Source organism: Festucalex cinctus, chromosome 11, assembly GCF_051991245.1.
Source record: "Festucalex cinctus isolate MCC-2025b chromosome 11, RoL_Fcin_1.0, whole genome shotgun sequence".
Classification (NCBI taxonomy): domain Eukaryota; kingdom Metazoa; phylum Chordata; class Actinopteri; order Syngnathiformes; family Syngnathidae; genus Festucalex; species Festucalex cinctus.
The window spans coordinates 28,561,542-28,584,118 of record NC_135421.1 but is presented as its reverse complement, the minus strand read 5'-3'; the positions used below and the strand labels follow the sequence as shown (position 1 = coordinate 28,584,118).

Below are 22,577 nucleotides of genomic sequence, written 5' to 3'. Positions count from 1 at the left end.
ATAATTTCATCAATACATTTTTCCACAGACTAAAACGAGACTAGACGAAAACCCTCATTAATAAACAATAACGTGGACTAAACCAGTATGCATTTTCGTCAACTAATGAAGACAAGATGAAAATGCACTTCATAAAAACTGGACTAAAATCTATGGACATTTTAATCCATGAACAAAAACGAGACGAAAATTATGTGATTTTGTCAAATCTTGTCTCCGCTAATCTGTCACGTCTGATGCTGTCATGTGACACAGCACAAACACATGGGACAGACGGGAGGTGGATTGGTTGGATGAAAGGTTATTAAAAAAAAAAAAAAAACGAAATCATAGTCATAATTTAACATTTATCCACGTTCCAACAATAATGTTAATGTGACTGCTAACTTATGCTAACTTACTAGCTCATAGCATGGAGCCATAGTAGCCACTGTAATTGTGTGAAGTTGTTTTTCATCAATGCAAAAAATGGCTGAAAAGTGCTACTGTGGCTCTCCTTTCCCACATATGAGGGTATTAACATAAGATGTAAAATCTCACAAAAATGATCACTGGCACACGAAATGTAATTTTGTGACGTTTGTTGCAATTAATTTCCTCTGAGGAAAAATATGTGCCTCGGGCGATGACGTTTGTTGTTGCGCTGCAACATTACCGTTGTTGTTGACCGAAGGCAGATTCGGGGAGCGCGCCGGGGGCGAGTCGTCATCGGAACTGGCGACCGTCTTGATGGCGTCGTGGTAGAGCGGCGTGGAGCTGGGCATGGCAAACTTGGACATGCGCGACATCATGATGGAGAGCGGGTTCTGGGAGAGAGTGGGCTCGGGCGGGATGGCGTAAGGGCTGCCCGACGGCACGTTGCCCGGGAGCGACATCGGGCCAGACGGCGCGCCAGACGAAGGCGGGGCAGAAGCAGGGCCATTACCACCTGCGTGGTTGCGAGGGCGAAAACATCAATCAAACATTGGGATTTCCTGCCATATACCTTTATTTTATATGTTGGCACTTTATGTGTGAACTGTAGAACCACAAGATGGAGGCAGTGGACTGCGTAGCCATGATAAAGATCTGACATTGATAGCGTATGGGCAAATGTCTCGAAACAGGACCAGTCAGATTTTTTCATTTTCAGACTAATATTTTTATGTATAAATTAGGGCTGTCAAAATTAAAGTGTGAATAGATTAATTAATCAGAGAAAAATGTCGCATTAATCACGTATCAACGCACTATTTCTTTGGACCGCACTTGAGCCTTGAATGTAACGGCGGATGAATACATTGAAGGCTGCGCAGGTCAGTATGAGGTCAATGCACGGCATTTCCTACGCCTGTTGTTCCAAAATGAGCGGGGTGACCCCAGTTGGTGTGCTCGGTGGTAAATTTGTCTTTAAAAAACACCCCGACGGGACTTTAGAGAAAACAAAAGTAATTTGTGTTTAATTAATAATTGCTGAATTGCAACCAATTGATATGATGCTGTTACGTTTTGAACAATACATGCATGCATGCAATTGCGTAGATGAGGCGATTAAGATGAATGTTTTAGTTGTAGTTTTTTTTTTTTTTTTAAACATGATGTATGAGTCTTCAACTACAACATGATTTAACCACATTTTTCAGACCATGAGTCACACTTTTTCATAGTTTTTCTGGTCTTTCGACTTGTACTCAGTTGTGACTCGTATATGTTAAAATTAGAGCTTGAACTTCCACCAAAAGCACCGTTCTCAAATCGTGTTGATTTTCTTTTGAGCGATAGCAAATACTTTTGATGTACTACTGCAAGTGGCCAGAAGGTGGTGGTAAAGCACCAAAAGTATTTGCCAACTTCTCTGCAATAAAGTAGAAAAAGAAATGGAAAAAGTAGTTGTGGTCATGCATTACCACTGGTGGACACCTTCTTTAGCAAGCTAAAAAAGTTGGCGGTAATGCAACTGAAGTATTTGCCAACCACAAAAAGAAAAAAGACGAAGAAGAAGAAGCAGTTGTCACGGCAACTAACGTGTGATGTACTGCTAGCTTAGCATGCGGCTTCCTGATGCAACAGTAAGTTTGGGAGCAGTAACCGACCAGGATTCTACTTTTGCCCACAATGTGTCGCGGGATTCCAGTTCAGGGTTTTGGGTGCAAATCTAAGGACTGCTGTTCTTGGTCTCGGTTGTTGTCAAATACATTTCCCCGCAAAAATGTGACCTGCGGAGCAACTTGTTTGTATAATATGTTATGATGCAGATGCATTTTTATTTGACTGGTGCGACTTATACTCCGCAGTGACTTACAGTCCGAAACTTACGGTAATCAATAATAAGTCAATAATAAACTATTACAATACCTTGCTCCATGTTCCCCATCATGTTTGGTGAGGTGAGGCTGAGAGGGGGCTTGCCACCTTGTTGCGGCACTCCAGGACTCTGCATGGGCGGCTTTGGTGAGGAGGCCCATCCCGGCGAGGGATTGGGAAGAGAAGGAGACCTCATGTGAACGGGGGAGGCTCCCGCTGACCCCATCATGGAGTGCGGCGACTTCATTGGCGCCGACGACGGGGGTGCCGGAGGGGCCTGGGGGCCCGCGGCACCCGTGAGCATGCCGGCCAGCTGGGACGGCGTCTGAGGTGATTTCAGGTTTCCAGAGGGTGAGCCCATCATGGGAGACTGCACCTGCCTCAGAGGAGGGGACTTGAGCGGGTTGACGCTGGGAGAGTTGCCCCCACCTGCTTGGACATTCAGATCTGCTGGCTTGCGCCCTCTTTGACCCTGTGGAGGGCCGGCATTGGGGGGCAGGTGGTTCATGCGACCATTGCCTCCCGTTGGTGTGGCTCTGTGTTCCGGGCCAAACGGTTGCTCTCCGTGCGGGCCCCTCATTCCCCCGGGACCCCCTGGGAAAGGTCGCCCAGGCCCCATAGGAAAGTCTCCGGGTTGCGGCTGCTCAGGGAAGGGCGGCCCTTGCATTGCCCTGCCTTGCCCGGCCATGTTTTCCATCGGAGGGCCTCCTCTCATTCTCATCATCTCATCTGGACTCATGTTCATTGGAGGATCTCGCAGCTTGGAAGGGTGCATGTGAGGTCCAGGCCCTGGACCAGGACCCATGCCGAACTCGGGACCCATTTCTCGACCCCCCATTGCCTGGAGCCTTGACGATGGGCTCATAGGACCGTCACCGGGCATTCGTGGAAACATTCCCATGCCATTTCCTGGTTCCATTCCACCTCTTTGATGGCCCATCATCCTTTGCATGTCCATCATCATGCCAGGGGGAAGGCCTTTCTCTCCTCCCATACCTTGGTGGAACATTGCTTCTTGGACTGACTGAGGGTTTGGGAAGCGCTCCCCTCGACCACCGGGGCCAGAAAACATGGCCGCCGGACCACCGGGAAACCCTCGAGCGTCTCCCATACGAGGCGGCATGTCGTCGGGCCAGCCCATTCCGGGCCGCGGGGGCCCCTCCATCTCAGGATTGATCATTGCTGAGAAGCCAGGCATCCTCTGCATGTGGGGGGGCATGCCTCTCGGGCCGGGCCCAGGGCCCATGCCCATGCGTTCGGGGTAAGGTTCTTGTGGCCCGCTTGGTCCTCCCCACATCTCTCCTGGGCCCATCTGGTAGGGCGGCGGAGGTCCTCGTATCATGCCGCGCGGTCCGTGCGGGTGCATCATCATGTCTGGAGGAAGCGGCCGATGTTGCATTTCTTGCTTCTTTCGCTTCTCCTCATAAAACTCCTGCTGCAGCTTCAACCACGCCACCTGTTCTGGGGTCATTTGATCACCATCTCCACAGCCACCCGGGCCCCCCATGTGGGGACCCATTTCATCCTGCGGAAAAGGGGGCATGTCCCTGGGCCCGTGGGGAGGGCCAAAGGGTGGACCTTGCGGGCGAGGTCCTCCTGGCCCACCTGGCGGTCCAAGGCTTTGAGATTGTGCCATCATGGCCTGCAACGGGCCTGGCTCGGACCTCCGTGGAGGGCCGTCGGGGCCTCCGTCATGGGGCCCACCGTGAGACTGCGGAGGCCCAGGCGGGGGCGCGTCGCGGTCATCTGGGAAAAGCATGCGCTGGATGTCTCGCAACGTCTGCAGCGAGCGCTGGCGATGCTCCAACTGCTCTTGGGACAAACCTTCTGTGTTGGCCTCCATATTCAAAAGCTCCTGAGCCAACTGTTGCTGCTGCTGCTGGGGCGTGAGGCCCGGCCCCCCGGGGCCGACGCCTTGCCCTACTTCACCTGCTGTGGGAGCATTGAGGCCCGCCTCAGACTGGCTCATGGGTGTCTGGTCAACTGGGCCTGCGTTGTTGCCGGGGCTACCGCCGGGAAGATTCTTTGATTCGATGCCTGCGGTTGACAAGCCATCCTGTGGAAGAACGCCAGACTGGCTTCCCTGGTTTGCAGACTGGGCTTGGGGCGGCTCTGCCATGCCGGTTAAGGACGGCTTGGATCCAGGCTGGTGGCTTGGATCTTGGCCATGGGACGGCGTTTGCTGGGAAGGCTTGGAGTCATTTCGGAGGGCGTTTGCTGCATTGTTCTTTAGTTAAATAAAAAATAAAACACGGTTAGAACCAAAACATGATTAGAGAGGTGAATATGTGGATGTGTTGGATATTAGGATGTCTTTACCAGAAGGTGAGCTTTGTCTTTGCTGTTGGAGATGTTTTTCATGTGGAAGGTGATGATGTTTTCTGTATGACCAGTCAAAACTGCATCAGCTGCCCTGAAGACAAGAAGGAAAGCAGAATATATTATTTCTATCCGAGTGGCAGTGGATAGGACAGTGATCATGACAAGATCAGAAAATAGCCGACCATTTTATATTATGCACACCCTCTTAGAGAGTTCATTGTGGGAAAATATTTGGTCTTTAATGGCATCAGGATGTCATTTCCATTTGCTTCTGTAATCAATAGATTTGTTAACACTCTAGTTCAACACTTCCTTATGTTCCACTGCTTTTTTTTGTACTCATCGCAGCAAGTAAGTGAAGCACTCCAGCCATCTTTCACTCCAGCAATCAATTCTGCCGCACACTTTCAGAGGATGAATCCTGTTATTTTCAGGCATCCTTACTTGTTAGCCATCTCAGTGGTGAAAACATAGACGAGCTTGGAGCCTGGTTTCTGGCCACTAGCAGGTTCCGTCGAAGAGCCCTGACCTCCCAGTAAATTGTGGGAGGGCGTGGAGGAGCGGCTGAGTCCAGCGTTGGAGGTAGAATGGGTGACAGAATCCGGTGGCTTCACGTCGCTGGAGTTACAGTCTGCGGAAAGACAACAGGACGAGATGACGCGGCTTTAAGGACGTGTTGCAAAGCAGTCGTGCGTGGAATTGATCAACAGATGAACCACCAACACATGCTTGAAAGCACACTTACTGAAGAATCCTTTGTCATCTTCATCACTTTCTCCCCCGGAGCACCAGTCGGCTCCACTGTAAGGCTGCCTCCTCTCTGCCACACACATCCTTTTCACCCTGCTACTGTCTGCACAAACAGAAAACCAACAGTGGTCTTACACATGGCAATGAGAAACAATGAGAGGCGGGCATGTGTATATACAGTTTTAGAGTGGTACAGAATAAACAAAAAAGATCCACAAAAGTTAAATCAAGACAACTGGACTCTTGGTTGTTGAATTAACCTTTCAATAGCCAAGAATCCAGTTACTTCGATTAAACTTTTGCGCACATTATTTACATTAGTCGAAATGATTGAAAATCTTTAACATACAGTTAACAGTAAACAAGCAAAGGTAATGGGACCTCGTTTTACGATGGAGTTCCGTTATACAACAGCGACAATGTCCATCAATGGCCTATTCCAACATAGTAAGATCATACAGGAAATGTTATATGAAAAACACTTTTAGCCCACAACTATAAAACAATACAAGTCAAACAATCAGGTTCTAATAATAAAGTCAACTTAACATCCAGTTTCCTCATAGTCAAGATTTCAATTATATAACTCTGGTGTTGCTCAACTCTTAATAGCTAATAGTCATGCATGCTATTCTTATTTAGACAGAAAACTAATTGAGATTCGGTCAACAGCGAGGCCAAGTAGTGCAACTTCATTTTGTCACAAATGTTTTAAAAAGGCAATTCATCAACACTTCACTCACAGATCGATTGTGCTATTATTATGTCCACCCCCAATAAGAGGTAATCGTCTATAGCTACTGGATTTGACTTAGGGTCGGCATGACTTACAGACAAAACAGCATTCAAGCATTGCTGATTTTGTTCTGTTCTTCCAACGGTGAGCAGTTAAAAGCTTCATTACAAAGAAAGGCGGTGTAATTTACCTATAAAATCATAGGTGCTGACAGCAAATCTTTACAAGGCCTCTGAGTAATACCGGCCCCTGAAACCTGCTCAACATGAATCAAGCGGCCGTTATAAGCTGCCTTACCTTTTTCCTCACTGGTGGGCGTTCCGCTCTCCGTCTGTTCAAACGACTCCACCGATGTGCTTCGCTCCCTTTTCACTTTCACTTTGGAGCTGGGGCCAGAGGTCAAGCTCTGGCCGTTCTTCAGCCCGATACCCCCTGCCACGCTTTGTGCTCCTTTGGCACCCAGGGTCTTGGGATCGCAGGGCGAGGGCTGCGATTGGCTGCCAGCGCTCCCTGGCTTACCCTGATTGGGCATTTTAGAGTCCATCTGGGAGGCGGTGGAGGGGGACATGACGGGAGGTGAGCGTACCATGGCCTCCGTCTTCGGTTTAGGGCTGATGCAAGGAAGATAAATAAGAGCAAAAACATATTAGTTGTACATGAGCATGAACAAAAAATGGAGGTGGAGGAGTGCTAGATGATTATTCTAAGATTATTTTCTATTAGGAAAGAGAGGAGTGTGTAAAAAAATACATTTGATTGGACCAAATGGAAACATTCCACTGTAAAATATATTGACATACGTAATTACGTACCAAATCGTCTTTTATTAGCGACATATCCATGAAGTAAACGCCACATTTACAGTAGCCTACTAACAAGTCCATCCGTATTGTAAAACGACAATAAGAAAGTCATTGAATCATACCCTCTCAAAATCAGACATACCGTATTGAACCGAATTCTAATCCTTAATAAACAGAACCTAATCAAATACTGTAGTTCCACTTTAAAATAAACTGTCTTTGAATCATATCACAAGTGTCAAGATACTGTAGATATTAATTGGAGAGATCCATAGCCCTCCAACCTATCCATCTTTTTTCTGTCGGCCCATTTTAGATTATTTTGGGTAACCCTGGACTGATCGCCAGACAATTACAGGGCACACCTACGGACTATTTAAAGTCTTCAATTGTGGGAGGAAGCTGAGAAAACCCAAGCAAGCACTGGAAGAAAATGCAAACTTCACAAGGGATGGCCTGAACAAAACAAAACTGTGACCTCTCAAAGGGGAAGCAGACTTACAACAGAGACAAAAAGTGTTTATTTTTTTGTTTGTTTGTTTTATGGGGGGTGGCAAATATAAGATCTTTGTCTTATGTTTTGTACTGTAAGTTGATTAAGAGAGAATGTCGATTAAATCGGACGGCTGAATTGGTCGAGCCCCACTACTCATAATCAAATTTGGTGCAAATTAAAAGCGTGGAGGGCTCATTTGTAGTAGGGGTTTTTTTGTTTTTTTTTCATATGGTGCATAAAGCTTCTAACCGTGAAATGTTCTACCTCATCTAAAGCTCTCAATGAAAAGAGCACAACATTGCAGACATCAGGCCTGTAGAAATGACTGCTGCTGTCTTACTAGCTCACTATGAAAGCAGCTCAGTCTCGTCGAGCAGGACAAATCCAACTTTCAGAGAACTTTCTTGCCACACCCTAATCCCTCCCTCCCACTTGCCCTCGTACACACTTGTACGAGCAGTGTGAAACGAATGCCAACAAGTCCAAAAAGCACAACCGCAGCCTTGCTCACTATATGTACAAACACATGAGGGCTGCTACGAGCAGAAAAGCAGGGGAGCGCCAGGGAGAGTTTTGGCAGTCCAGACAGCTGTTTCCAGAGACTCAAGCATGAGTTTGCAGGGAAACGTTCCAAAGACAATGCACTCCCTGAACTCAGGGACATCTCCGGATCACACATGAGGACCTTTGCTTGAGGCCACAAGTACATGCTGAGGTTGGACCAACTCAATTTTACTACTGTCTGTCCTACAAGAACCCAAACTTAAATACTCCAATTTAGAGCACTTTCTTCACATCCATACGAACAATGCAAATTGCCAATCACCTGTCAATGAAACAAAGATAGATTGTCCTTTTTCAAACAAAATAAAACGGTAGCTTGAGCTGAAACATTTTTTAGTGTTTATAAAGGGACAATAAATAACCTGAACAAAAATATCCATGCTGATGTTGCTTGTTCAGTCTACAAAACGCCTAAATTACATATTTTGTAAGGCGTACCATTGACAATTCTGGGTGCTTGGGCATCCAAATTGGTCTCAGTCTAGAGCCCTGCAACATCAGTGAACTCTCACTAATGTCTATCCATCCATTTTCTATAGTGCTTGTCCTCATTAGGGTCACGGGTGAACTGGAGCTTATCCCAGCTGACTTCCCAAAATGAGTGGGGACACCCTAAACTGGCCACCAGCCAATCATAGGGCACATACAGACAAGCATTCACCCTCACATTCACACCTACAGACAATTTAAATGTGTATGTTTTAGGAATGTGGCAAGAAAACAAAAAAATAGTTTTTATTGCTATACAAGTGGAGCAGCTCCATATTTTCTTACATTTTCAGTTTAAGAAAAGTTAAATATGTTACATGTACTTCCTCAATGCACTTAGCAGATAAATATGCTATGCTTAATTTCATAAAAATTCATGCCCAGCATCATTAAATGCTGTTGCTCCACTCACCTTTGTGTGTTGGTGGATGGGGAGTTCTTTAGCCTATTGGAGTGCATTGATGGGGTTACCAGGACGACAGAACAGGGCGAAGTGAGGTGCTGGTGGGGACTGCCCCCGTGTGCGAGCGGCGCCTTGGCACGGGCGTTCCTGGAGCCGGGATTGCCGAGGTTGCTGAGGTTCCCCCGTCCGTCCTTGGCCTCCTCTCGCTCCTTCTTGCCGCGCTCCTTCTTGCTAAAATGTGTCGCTGCTGTACCTGCCGCCGCTGGCCTCTCCTCTTGGACCTCCAACATTCTCCCTCACTTCCTTGTCTATGTGAGTGTGTGCGCCCGCCCGTTTGTTTGTGTGTGGCGTGTTTGTGCGAAAGAGAAAATGTGTAAAAACAATAACGATAGTCCAGGAGTCTTTTCTCGTTCACTGTGTATTTATGAAACTCCTCAAGGGGGCTTTCAATGGCCCTTGGGCACACTGCGGAGAAAAAAGGAGAGAAAAAAAAAAAAAAAAGAGGTTGTTAACAAAAAATGGAACAGGAGACTTTAGTCTGAGCAAAACTTAAATACAACAGTAGTAGAACCTCTCAAGTTGATACAGAACATTCAATTCAGAACATGACAGAGAAATATGCTTATAAAGTTGAAATAAATTTGACCGGGCTGCCATATGATGTCACTCAATACCTAAGCAAGCATCAAAATCATTTTTTTGAGCATGCATTTTGCTTTGCTTTTCTTTTTTTTTTGGTTATTAAACACTTTCATCATGAAGATCACGAGACATCAACGTCGTCACCAAATAATTCACTTAAAATGTTTTGCTTTCTCTCTTTGGATTTTCAAGACTGCTTCGACCACTGTTAAGATGTAATTATTATAAACGGTTCAGAAAATAGATGGACGAATGGATTTTAAAAACAAAGAGCCCCTTGACAGGAATAACTTAGAGACAGAAGATGTGATCGAGGCGTGTTGCTAATCGGTTGCCATGCACATGCGGCTTCTTTACCTCAGGTTAGGTCTTGAGCCAAAACAAAGCTAAAAAACACGACACTCCATCATTAAAAAGGCATGTTAGCAATGCAGCAGTCGTGACTAAGAACGGCTGCCGTGTACGTTCTTACAGTGTTGGTTGAGAGGGGCGTGGCTTTGAGAGGAGAGAAGTAAGGCTACATTCAACTCTTGGTACTGCCAATTGGTACTTAATTGGTCTGCTACTTAATTACTTAAAGATTTTTATTTGCTCCATGACATACACTACTTGGACTAACAAAATTGACTGTGAATAGGGTGGAGCTAGTTTAAGCAGCGACCTCTAACAAAGTACCGTCCCGGTACATGCTTTCAAGCAGAGCAGTCCGTAAGTCATTGTCGGGCTGAAGCCACCTATTGTGCATAGTCGATTTCATCATTTTTCTAAATTAGTCAGTCCCCACATTATTGTTATTGTTATTTTATTTCATTTTATTAATCGAAGGTGGAACTAATGTGAATAATATGGTCACTTCCATATATTTTCCCCTGCAAATCGATACTACTGGTCAGTCCCCACGTGGGTCTGTTATGAACTAGTATACAGTTACTATTGAAAACGATACAACGTTTACAAATTCACAAAATGTTATTTAAATTATTACCACCCAACAACGACAATATATACTAATATAGTAAGTTGTTTTTTTTGGCATGTTTACAGCTATCAGCGTATGTAATACTTAACTGTAATTATTTTTAAAACATATAGTAGTAAACATTTATGTTTACTACAGTCAGTCTCTGTGCTGTCTATCACTTCGTCTCAATTAAAAGATAATGCGTAATTGAGCTCCAAAATGCTTAACTTCTCCAACCAGCTTCATTTTTCAACTGAAAAAAAAAAGAAAAAAAAAAAAAGAAAAAAAAAAAAAGAGTTTTAGGGTTAAGTAGGTATTTAAGTGCAGCACAACGAAGCAGACACTGTGGTGTAACGGTGTGTGTGTGAGGGTGTTAGCTTTTGTGTACTGGTGAGCAAGCAGAAGGATTGCATGAGAACGCAACCCAGTCAGTGAAATTACATTGTCATCCCCAAAATATTTAGGAGTGCTTCCAAAACGTTCGACATTGTAACTGGCTCCAGAGTTCTCCTGGGGAGGAGGAGGTGGACCGTTTGAGTGTCCGGGAGAGGGTTCTGTGGGGGTTGGGGGTTGTCACTGGGAATGAGGAGAAAGAAAAACAAGACTCCTGCTACGGCAGCAGCAGCAGCAACAGCAGCAGCAAGCAGCACTAATCGCTCAACAGTCTACTACAAGCAAAGTGATTTACGTCTACGCTGGACGTATCGCAAAGTCACGTGAGCATAAGGAGGCTGCTTGAGCACAAGAACAGAGGACCCTTATGTGTCCAATTTACACTGTTTGGACAAACCTCGCAATAAGCAAAAAATAAATAAAAATGAGACGCTGCATCGAGTGAAAGTTTCTCAGTGTGCTCAATACAGATCGCACACTGTGATGCAGTTGCACAATTATTTACAAATCAGTGGTAAATAGGATGTATGCAAAATGTACCCCACCACACACACACAAAAAAAGTGATTTTTGATGATGCTGGTTTGTTAATGTCACTGTCAATATGCATTCATCCCAGTCCGGAAACAAAAGTCGGGTAGAGGCAATTTAGAGTTTATAATGAGGTAATAATGAAATAGAAGCGTGGTTCATCATGATCTTCAAAGAAAGATGGGAGGCAATTTCAATATTTCACCCTCAGTGGTGTCTAGTGATTAGAATATTTAAAAAGGAGGCAAGGGTAATGATGCAGACTTCGATTTCTCAAACATATCAAAAATGTTCATTTATCACGGTCAGAATTCCGCATTAGTTGTCGAACAACATGAATTTGAAATGCCAGGATCAAGTTTAGAGTGCCATGAGGGCGTCATCGTGTCAGTGCCCTTGTAACCTGTGTTAATCTTATTGCTGGACAATATTGCATATTAGCATTACGGAGAAATATTCAGTGACCAACAAGTTAAATTTTAACTCAGCAAAATAATGGTTGCAAAAATGTTGCTTTTATATTCATTTACATTATATCAGTTTGTTTTTCAACAATTCCAAATACAACCATTTCATTTTTTTTTGCTTAAACAAACAAAAAGGCAGAAGAGCGGGGCCTGAGGCTTGAACCAAACCTCTAATATTCTAATATACAAGCCAACGCTAACAAAATAAAGTTAACTGGAGTGTACTGACTCTTGTTAAGAAATACGAGCATGTCAACAAGTGAAAGCAGCCTAGTGGCAAGTCCAACGGCTGAAAACACACACTTCCGAGACTGCAGTGTTGAAGCGCTGAAGACGTATTGACATGCGAACTTCAACAGCCTGGGGAACCTTAAAATATGTACTACGAAACTTCACTTTCTTCCAATTCAAATGTCACCGTCTCGCTTACTGTTTATGTTGCACATTCATGGCTGCAACAGTCCATTTAGCCCATAAAGTAATTTGGATTAAAATAATCAGGCTGCTTGTTGCTTTTATTGATGGATATTTGCCTAAATATCCTTTAACTCATTGAATTAATCAATGTATTGTAAAAAAATAAACACATGTAAGAATCTTCCCCTGAATGTTGTAAATTCCTGTTTCAACGGCAGTCATATTGAGCATAATAATGCTGCATGGAGGAGTTGCCACTTTCACTTTGGCGCTCCGCATAGATGCAGCGCAAATTCCCATTGCCGAGGTTTGCGTTTGTTGTCTTTGGACAGCAAATTAAGTCCAGAAATCGGCAGTACACTTCATTTAGCTTGAGTTGCGTGAAGACACGATTCATCGATCATTTTCACATTAGTGCCCAAATTTGTCACATTTCAAATCAACTGTTTGATTATTGTAGGCATCTCAACTACGTCACCGCTGCTTCAAGGCTGAAACTGCTGAATTCCATGTGGCTGACAAGATCTCATGGTTGACAAATTGTAAAGGAATTCTGTGATAAATTACTGTAAGATACAGGACAGAACAAAGCATCATAAAAAGGTGCATTTGCTTCATCCATCTCCAATAAAAGACATCAGAGCATCGTTGCATGCAAGTTAACAGTAAATGAAAGTAAGATCTACAAATGAGCTTTTACCTGCATTTTTTTTCACTTCTGCTCCTGGACCAGAAGACACACACAGTTCTCTTTCTGTTTGGAGTGAGTTTTCACTAAATGGTAGCATTTCATTACACGCATATGTCACGGCAATCTTGGGATTGGCGCACGACCCGTCTGAGCTACGTCACCAGACTTGCTCCGGAAGGGAGATGGGAGGATTTATACCCGTGTTTGGGGTTAATGGTGTGGGATCGACAAGGGGGGGGAAAAGGGTCGTTGGCCTTGCATTAAACCCACCGACTTTAATTCATCTCACTTCCTGGAATTTTTCTGACACTTCTTACGGTGAGGCCGAACCAAAAACAAACACATCGTGTTCGGCTTCTTTTCAGAGCTGCCGTCGGCTGGGCCTGCCGACGTTTCAGCCTTATTTATGCAAATCCCGCTTTGCAATTCAGTCGCAAATAAGTATCGCTGCCATCCCAGCCCTCAATAAGCTCTGTAGCCATCAACAATTTCTTCTTTAGGCCCTTTATTTGTTTAGGGCAAATCAGCTACATTTGGCTTTTCTGAGAATTTATAGTATATAAGGTTGCAAAGCCATCATTGAGATATGCTAATGGTAAAAAAGGCCATCTTCCTCCTTGTTCCGTGCTTTTCACTTCCTGTATTCCTCTCACACTAATACAATCAAGCTCCATGGCAAACACACAGTAAGCTGCTTCTTGTTTCTTTGCCAGACCGACGACTGTTTAGCAAAACATGTACATCAACAGGGGGTTATTTTTTTCCCACATTCCTCCTCTGCAATTGATGGCAGACACCACAAAACACACTAAAAGTCACTTGAGAATCAAAACTCTGGAACGGCAGCAAGCTCATCCATGGAGGCGATGCCACACCCTTGCACACGGCATCATGACTCAAACGTGACACACAAAATGTCAAGAATGCCGGGCGGCAGTAGAGCTGATAGACACCGACAGCAACACACATTTATGGGAGATCACACGTGACAAACTTGACATGAGTAGGAGGAAGTGCCTGAGCCCTCCTGAAGCCAACCTGCTTCAAACGTTCTGGGGGGGGGGGGAATAGGATAGATAGAAACATATCAAGAGACATGATTTTTTTCATGTTTTTCTCATATTACTGGCATTGGGTCAAAGACTAATACCTCTAAAATTGGCACTTCCCAGGAGACCCCAAAAGATGTTATGTTTGTTCAACTATTAACATTGCAGCATCAAAGCGAGCACGCCATTTTCAACAGTTTAGATTGGTCAATAAATAAAATAAATAAAAATGTGAAATTTGCCAAATTGTGACTTATGAGGTTTTGGCCCGATGTCAGCGAGATATGTGATCCCCCCCCCCCCATTAAAGTTGAATGGGGACAAAAATATTAATCCACTTGCCAAATCCGATTTGAACAATACTTACGATGCAGCATTAGAAACTCGGCAGCAATCAACAGTGACTCTCAATTTGCCATAGTTTCCTCGATTGCTTCAACATGATTCAACAATCAATCAATCTCACACGTTCAACATAATTTTAAATAAAATAATCTATTTTCCCCAATTGTCAGGGAACTCCTTCCAAAATTATTGCTAATGAATTTATGAAAGAATAGGCATGGATTACATGAGTGAAAAAGTCCATCTAACCAAGTAAGGCAAATCGCACAGCATTTTCTTTTGAACATTCATTGAAATCAAATCACAGTCTGAGGGGTTGTTTACAACTGAGGCAATTAATTCAAATGACAACTGTGTAATTGATACGTACACTTGTTTACATTTAAAAACGTATCTGTAAATGAGAATTTTGAAAACTATACTGCTAACGGAATGTAAATACTGAAACCGACAAGATGTGCACGTGTGTAGAGTGTTTAGTCTGGGCGTTTGCGAGTACACAGTGCTATTGAAGCATCACAAAACATACATTTGTTGCACCAATACTAATTCCATTAGCGTCACGTTCATTACCAGTCACAGCACCAGCTGTAAGCACACATAACAACAACAACAACAACAACAACAACAAGGGAAAAAAAAAAAGCCATGAGCAAGGTCACGCAAACATAGCATTAGCTAACTACTACCTCAGTCCGTTTGTCAGGCGCCCCCCCACCAACCCCATGGTCACGCCCATCACCAGTGGGTTTTCAATGCTCTTCTATCCCTGGGGAGACGACATGTGTGTAGTGTCACATTTTGTCATCTCATGGTGACAGAAGCTGCAACGCGTCCATCAACATGATGGAAGTGGCGAGGGACAACGAGAGACTGGCGAGGAGGTGTGACACAGACGTCCCCGTAGGAGGAGAGGGGTTATTACACCATTTGCTCTCTTCGCTGAGAGCCCAGGTGGGCGCCTGTGTCTCAGACGCGGCGATACAAGCGGTGCACAGCTGACTCACAAGTGACACATCTGCTGGCGGAGTCCGGGCACAGCGCCACGAGCGGCGGTCCCTTCCAGCAGCCAGCCGGACTGGCATTGGACACACTGATCCGCGTCTCGCACACACACACACACACACAAACGTGCGCACACTTCGCCCTGCCCATCTGCATCCCTTCTCTGCATCTGTGGCTAAGCACCGCTACTTCACACAAGACAAAGAGTCACTTACATACCGAGTGGAAAATCAGCCCAACACGAACATGTGTAACATGGTCCAACTAAAGCGCCAGTTCCTTTCTCGCAGTCACTTGGGAGTTAAATTATTAAGCAAACTGAATCGTGTGTCAATGAGACCATCCATTCAAACCAAACTGTTTGTGAACACAAAAACACCTAAAAAAAAAAAAATAATGACAAATAATGACTTGAAGGATTTTCATCAATCTAAAAAGAAGAACCAAACGTAATTAGATCATGCATTAGCACAATTGATAATAAAATGATCTGAAGAGATACACTTTGTTGTGATGAAATGCATACCATGCAGAATGGTTCAGCACGGTATGCATTTCATCACATTTCTATTATTCATCTTCACACAATATCTGGCCCAACTTTCCAGTACCCCTTTTGTTGAGATGCTGCTTGCAGTAGAAGCACAAACCTGATCAGGGTTGAATGGATCCACACTGCACCATGGCAAACTGAACTGCTTGGTGGAAAATGTCTGTCTGAACGTGTTAAAGGTACTGCCAATATTCAATTCAAATTCCTTCCAAAACTAGAAAACCGGAACACTTTAATTAACTCCATACACCGCGATACAAAGTTTCCCCTGGGGACGATGAACGACATCCATCGTTACGATTCATCGTTTGTCAACAGTGGATGGGAGTGTGCACACCGGGCAGCGATTACTAATTATTGACGGGGGTAGAGGTGTTGACGCTTAAGGCCTCAGTACACTTCTGCTTCAGGCTCACGCGGAGACGTTACGGCGGCGCTCCGCTCGTGCGTTTGCCTTCGAACCTGTGCGCAATACACATAACAAATACACATCGGTGTCTGCTGTAGTTTCACTCCAAGTCGGGCTGTCGCTACGGCTGGGAGGCAACAGAGTGGAGATTCCTCTGCATTTGATGACAAATTCAGGAAGTTCAATTCAGTCAGGAACACGAAACAAAGCCGGGGGGGAAAGAGTCAACTCATCATAGACTATGTATCGAGAATCATATCAAATAGTCTTTTGTGGAGAGATACACACCCCTAATATACAGTATATTAATTTCAGATTTTACACAAGAATGAATAAGGATTTTCCGAAAACACATTGAATCAGGAACTTGCAAATAAAACAGATACTGATATAAATGTAACCTCAGCTGAAGTACAATCGTCTATCCAAGTTAAGCAAGTTAAGTGAGGCGAAACTAAATTTCGAAATCTGCTCTGAAAGTTAAACAGGTTCCTTCTTGGCCCAAAGCACCCTTCACACAGTGCAACTGGCCAGGTAGTGCTCTCTGTAGCCACAGGAAGAGGAGGGAATTAAACAAACACCTGTACAAACATACAGGTTCAGCTATAATTTCAAGCAAGCAATTGTGTCGTGTGACTTATTAAATAGCTTTCTTTTTGGACTTTTGCTATCTAGGTAAGGGTCTCTAAGATGATGAATCACAGTTTCTGAGTCCATTACTCTGGGTAGTTATGGTTAACCCCATTTCGTAAAGAAAATCTCCCTGCCCCCTCATCAGACCCGTACTTGCCTCCTGTCGCTTGACCGTGCTCCCTCCCTCCCTCCCTCCCTCCTTCCTCACAGTTGCTCCCACACTCCAACCACATTCCTCCCCTCGCTCATGCTGGAAGGATGTCTCCCGGTGGCTAAAAGCATTGTGGGAAAGCCCAACAGCCAGTCCCATTAGGGACTCTGCAGACCTCTTGGAAGCATGAGTCAATAGTTTACATTCATAGCGCCGCTACCTAATTCATTTAGGTTAATGTTTTTGATTCAGCGTATATCAAATCACAACGAAGCATCAAATATGAGCCATCGGAAACAGCACTCGGGTTAAGCCACTCTGCGCAAGAGGGCCGGGGAATTCCCTTGTATCATGGCTTATTTATGTGCATTAAAATGCAATGCAAACAGTTGACCTTCCGACTGATCGCACTACAAAATGCAGCGTTACTTAAAGCAGTGGGCGGAGAAGCTTTGTTTAAACCACCTTAATGTCTGGGAGTGCCACATGCAAACGTCCCTGGGGAAGTGCAATTAGGAAACTCATCAATTACAGTCCCTGTAAAGTGAAATCAAAGATTTGTTTCGAAACACATTTTACATGTTTGAAGATACTGCTGAAAAAAAAAATGGGCAAAGACAGAAGTTTGGTTTGAGTACCAAGTGGTGTAGGTATAGCGTTTAACTGTTTCTCACCATTTCCTAATTTTTGGACTGTGGCTAAAATGGAGGTCTGGAATTGGTCTCCCCTCCCCCACTATATAAGAACTTGAGCTCAAACAGTTTGCTAACTTTAAGTCGACCACAAAAATTGGAAGACACAAAAATGCCTACGTTGTCGTGCCTACATTAAAATGATGGAAACAGTTTGACCCTGGAGGAGACTATAGGAGCACCTCGCACCTTACTGCCCCTCGCCATTATGTCCCCGCGTGTTTTTTTTAAATTATTTATCAAGCAACTGCCATGAGAATAAGGAAGCCAGCTAATGTAGAAATGCAGGCCATGTGCAACCTCCTCACCATCATGAAGCCCACCACTCTGGAGAGCCAGACTGTGTCCCTGAATTACCCCAGTTTGCAAGAGTGTGTCATTCCAGAGGAATTTTAAACACACTGGCTAAGACCTGCCCAATTAAATATACAGGCACAGATAAATATATGCGCGCTTACACACATACCGCGACACCCACGAGTCGGTACTTATTTGTCCTAATAACGTCTGAAAACTGCACCGCCGCTTTATGGCTTTGATGGTTGCAACTTGGAGTTTGCCAACTTGCGCTCTTTTCTCTCCTCAGAGACTCTTTGACAACATGGTATCTCTGCTCTGCCATTAGCCACACGCTAAGTGTGCTAACAACATAGTACAGCAACACTGGTTTATAATCAATTCCAACATAAAAGAAAGCTGTCACTCAACCTTAGGACTGAAGTGGTAATTAGACTGGTTGGCAATTTATCATTAAGTACATTTAATGACAATAATAATAATTTTAAAAAAAGTCATACCATCAATCAATCATGTCAACACACGTGGATGTGATGACAATGCAGATTTATTGTCTTACTTGCAATAATTTTCTTAATTAGTATTCCGATTTTCGACAAATATACGCTTTTATACCATGAAGTAATTGCACAGTAAATAAACATCTTGAATCTACACAGTCAGTAAAAAGCAAACAGGATGAAACATGCTGGTTTTAGCGGTGACGTGAGTGATACAAAATGAAGGTGTGGCACCCTTTTGGACGTCATCAGTCAGTAACAAAAGAATGAAACGACAAAACAAAGATTTGAACCTGTTGATTTGCCAGACGTTTGATTCTAGTCCACATTTTGCCCACCATCATTTATCCGCTTATACACCGTACCCGTAATCAAGATGGACACCAAAAGGCATTGCAGTTGACTCATGTCATCACATGAAAAATGAATGCAGTACTTTAAGGAACACATGTCAAATCAGCACTTAAGGATCAATATGATTTTATGACGGTAGCTTGATTAATTCAGCGGAGTGATGAGTTTTGAAACCACAAATTAAATCAAAAGTGGGAAAGTGGTGTGCTCGCCGTGTGTATGAACGTGCCCGTATCGACCGACAGTCACTCCATGTTTACGTCATGTCATTAAGATGGTAATTGTGAACAGCCAAGTAAGTGAGGGTGGGAAGGAGATAATTGTACTAGGCAGTAAATCCAAATTAAATGGTAGAGTTCAACGTACATTTTTGGGGTAAATACGCCTCTAAATTAAGTTGGACACAAATAAATGAATCAGAGAACCATCATTGTTCTTGACATTATAGAATAGAGTTCCTAAAGATTATATAACGGCATTGTCATCCATCCTTTCACTTTCTATACCACAGCCGCCAGGTGTACTGGAAGCAATCTGAGCTGACTTTGGGTGAAAGATCGGGTACACCCTGAATTGGTCGCCACAGTCAGATTAATTACATTTGATTGTTTTTGTGGAAAATTGTTTCAAAATGAACTGGAATGAGACCCGAACCCAGTCTACAAACTGGGGATGGACATTTCACACAAATTTCCTTGATCAACAAAGGAGAAAATTACTAACAATCAATTCATCAATTTTCTGCATGTTGTAAACTCAATTTTGTCTCATTTCCTTCAAGGTAAGAATAATAATAAACAATACAATTCCAAACAAGCAATAGAATTCTTAGAGTAATTTATTTATACCCACTGAGTCCCACAGAAATCAAACGGGCAGTTATTGCAAAGATCCCAAAGGCCACGAGACCTTCCACATGACAACAGCCAAGCATGAGAAGATCTCTCCTGTTGGTGGCAGGTGGGCAAGTCACTGCTTGTCACACAACTGTCAATCACAGTAGAGAAACATGAAAGCAGCATGATGGATGGGCGCGCATTCCGACTGATCCGTCACTTCCCCGCAGATCCGGAGCCCACCCCTCTTGGCTGACATCACGCTCAATGAGTATAGTCATGTTTCCACAAAGTGGTACAACTCATTCAGTTCAGCCAGGCTATTAGGGGTGTGAATTGCCTAGTACCTGACGATTCGATTCGTATCACGATTCACAGGTCACGATTCGATTCGATACCGATTAATCCCGATACGAATTTATAAGTCGATTGTTGCGATTTTTTTTCATTCAAATTTAGAAAATACTAATCAGTAAGCTTGTAGAGTGTAAGATTTATATGAAAATGTATTATTTATTTGTCTGAAATTTCAGTCTTATAGAGGTTGTAATCTGTTTCATGTTTGAACAGCATTAAAATAAAATATTAAGGCTTAATGTTCCGTTCATATAACATTCTTCCATGCTCAAGGTGTGAATCCCAAAAAAAAAAAAAAAAAAAAAATCGATTCTGCCGATTATTGAATCGATTCGAGAATCGCGCGATGTAGTATCGCGATATATCGCCGAATCGATTTTTTTTAACACCCCTACAGGCTATGGTTTGGTTTGGTAAACCATAATCTGGCAAGTTGGCTCACAAACAGTGTGACATCATAGCAGCATGATAGTGTAAACCTCCAACGATTTCGGTGAAGACACACACCACACAGTAAACGGAGGTCATCCAGCTTCCAGGGTTCTTCCTTTTTAACATATTGTCTTTACTACAAGACAAGTTTTTGTTTGTGAAAAACATAAACATGTTTGTCGTGTTGCCATCTCATTCCGGTTGTCACAATTTCACAAAAAGTCTCTGTTGACCAACAATCAACGGGTGGCAGCGGTGCCATACTGTATATCCATAAGGTTGTGTTGTGGAATTTTCAGTATTTAGTCGAGATGAACAAAACAGTCTGGATAACAATTTGTCTGTCGGGTTTCTTTATATTTGAGGCTTCAAATATACACAAGTCTTACAGAGCAGTCTACAAGAAGTGATCTGTGAGAATGTGCACAGTAAAATTATAATGGGAAGATTTTTATGCAGCCTGGTTAGGTTTTGTTTATTTTTATTTTTTTTTTGAGAGGAGAAAGGGGAGGGTCAGCTTGACAGGAAAGCAATCAGTCTGTTCTGACCAGGCTTATCAGTCAAGGTCACTTCAATATTGCTTCATTCACAAGAAATGAAAAGCCCATTGTTAAAGAAAATATAGGAGTCCACAATACAATATAAACTTTATGTTAATATGTGCTAAATAATTATTTTTCATAACAGTTGGTCATTTAGATAAGTGGTGTAGAAAGAACATGGAGACCACTGAGATAAAATGAATAAACGAATTGTTAAAAGGGCAATGCACATATTGTACCTAGCCATTGATGTAATTACACAAGAGAAATCAATTAAATACATAATTTGTTCCAATTACCACCAATAGATGACAATGGAACTACAAAAAGAACACAAACTGCACTGAAGTGTATTTTTTGTGGTGGAAAATAGGCCTATGAGACCTGCACAAAAACGCTACAAAATGCTGCCATTAGAAAACATTTTTTACTTATTGATGTAACCGTTCACTGTGGCACGCTCGACTGTATAAAAACAACTCCACGCTGGTCCTTAGAGCCCTAAAACATTTGTTTGGAGTGACATCTCATGCGGCCGCTTTCCCTTAATGTTGTGATTTACAGTTGTTGTGTTTTAAAGTGGTGATATTTCCATCATGGTCAGCAAAGTACTGGATCAAATGAAATCCTCACTGAATTACAAAACTCAAGTTTGATGCCTTTCATACAAGCAAGTCACCACTATGGGCGACTATATTGTATGTATGAAAGTGTGCGTGTGAGCACAAGGGTGTGTTGATGCCGATTTGCTCTGCCTCTTGATGCACAGTATGTGTTAATTTGACAAAATAGGTGGCCATTTTTTAATCTTGTTTTTTTTTTATGCCAGTTTACAAAGTAAAATTATAACGGGCACTAAAAAGAAACGCCAAGTCTTTAAGTGCATCGTTACCATTTAAGTTGAATCTGTCAGACCACGGCCACTGAATAAGTGAATGTGGTCAGACAGTCAAGTTTGGTGAACCGGCAAATGGAGAGCCATGGAAAACATTGCTTGTATTAACGGATTTTGAGATCATTACTTCTGCCAAGGAGGTTATATTTTCTCCAGTTTGTTTGTTAGTCAGCACAGCGATGTCAAAACTACTTTTACCCCCTTGAAAAGTATTTGGGAGGACTGGGAACAGTACAAGGAATAACCCATAATGTTATGAATAGGCAAAAAAAGATTTACATGTAGCATTTTTCATCACATCTTCCAATAGTCAACGCTTGGTACAGACAGCAATGACTAATTTTAGCCATATGCAGATGTTCTGATCATTCCAGTTGGATTCATGGTACAATTGCCTCAAGGATTGGAACAGGTGGGCTTGCACATAAGCTTGACAATGCACAGGTACATGACCTAGACATTTGTAAAAACATCAGAATCATTTCCCATACCAGTTATTAATGACAAGGCCAAATTTAATAGTACACTATTAAACATTAAAAAAAAAAAAACACAGCACCTTAAAACAATCCCCAAAGT

At 43.2% G+C, this 22,577-nt stretch overlaps 1 protein-coding gene across 2 annotated transcripts in view; it reads right to left on the bottom strand.

The window, feature by feature from the left end:
• Nucleotides 1–22,577, bottom strand: part of bcl9 (BCL9 transcription coactivator) — a 34,978-nt gene that overhangs the window by 2,471 nt on the left and 9,930 nt on the right. For both annotated transcript variants that reach the window (XM_077536931.1, XM_077536929.1), the window contains exons 3-9: nt 8,856–9,311; nt 6,389–6,702; nt 5,351–5,458; nt 5,050–5,236; nt 4,603–4,696; nt 2,335–4,510; nt 656–928 (exon numbers count right to left, since the gene is read on the bottom strand). In XM_077536931.1, coding sequence (XP_077393057.1) covers nt 656–928; nt 2,335–4,510; nt 4,603–4,696; nt 5,050–5,236; nt 5,351–5,458; nt 6,389–6,702; nt 8,856–9,136 — 3,433 coding nt within the window. In that variant the 5' untranslated portion in view covers nt 9,137–9,311. The remainder of the gene's footprint in view (nt 1–655; nt 929–2,334; nt 4,511–4,602; nt 4,697–5,049; nt 5,237–5,350; nt 5,459–6,388; nt 6,703–8,855; nt 9,312–22,577) is intronic.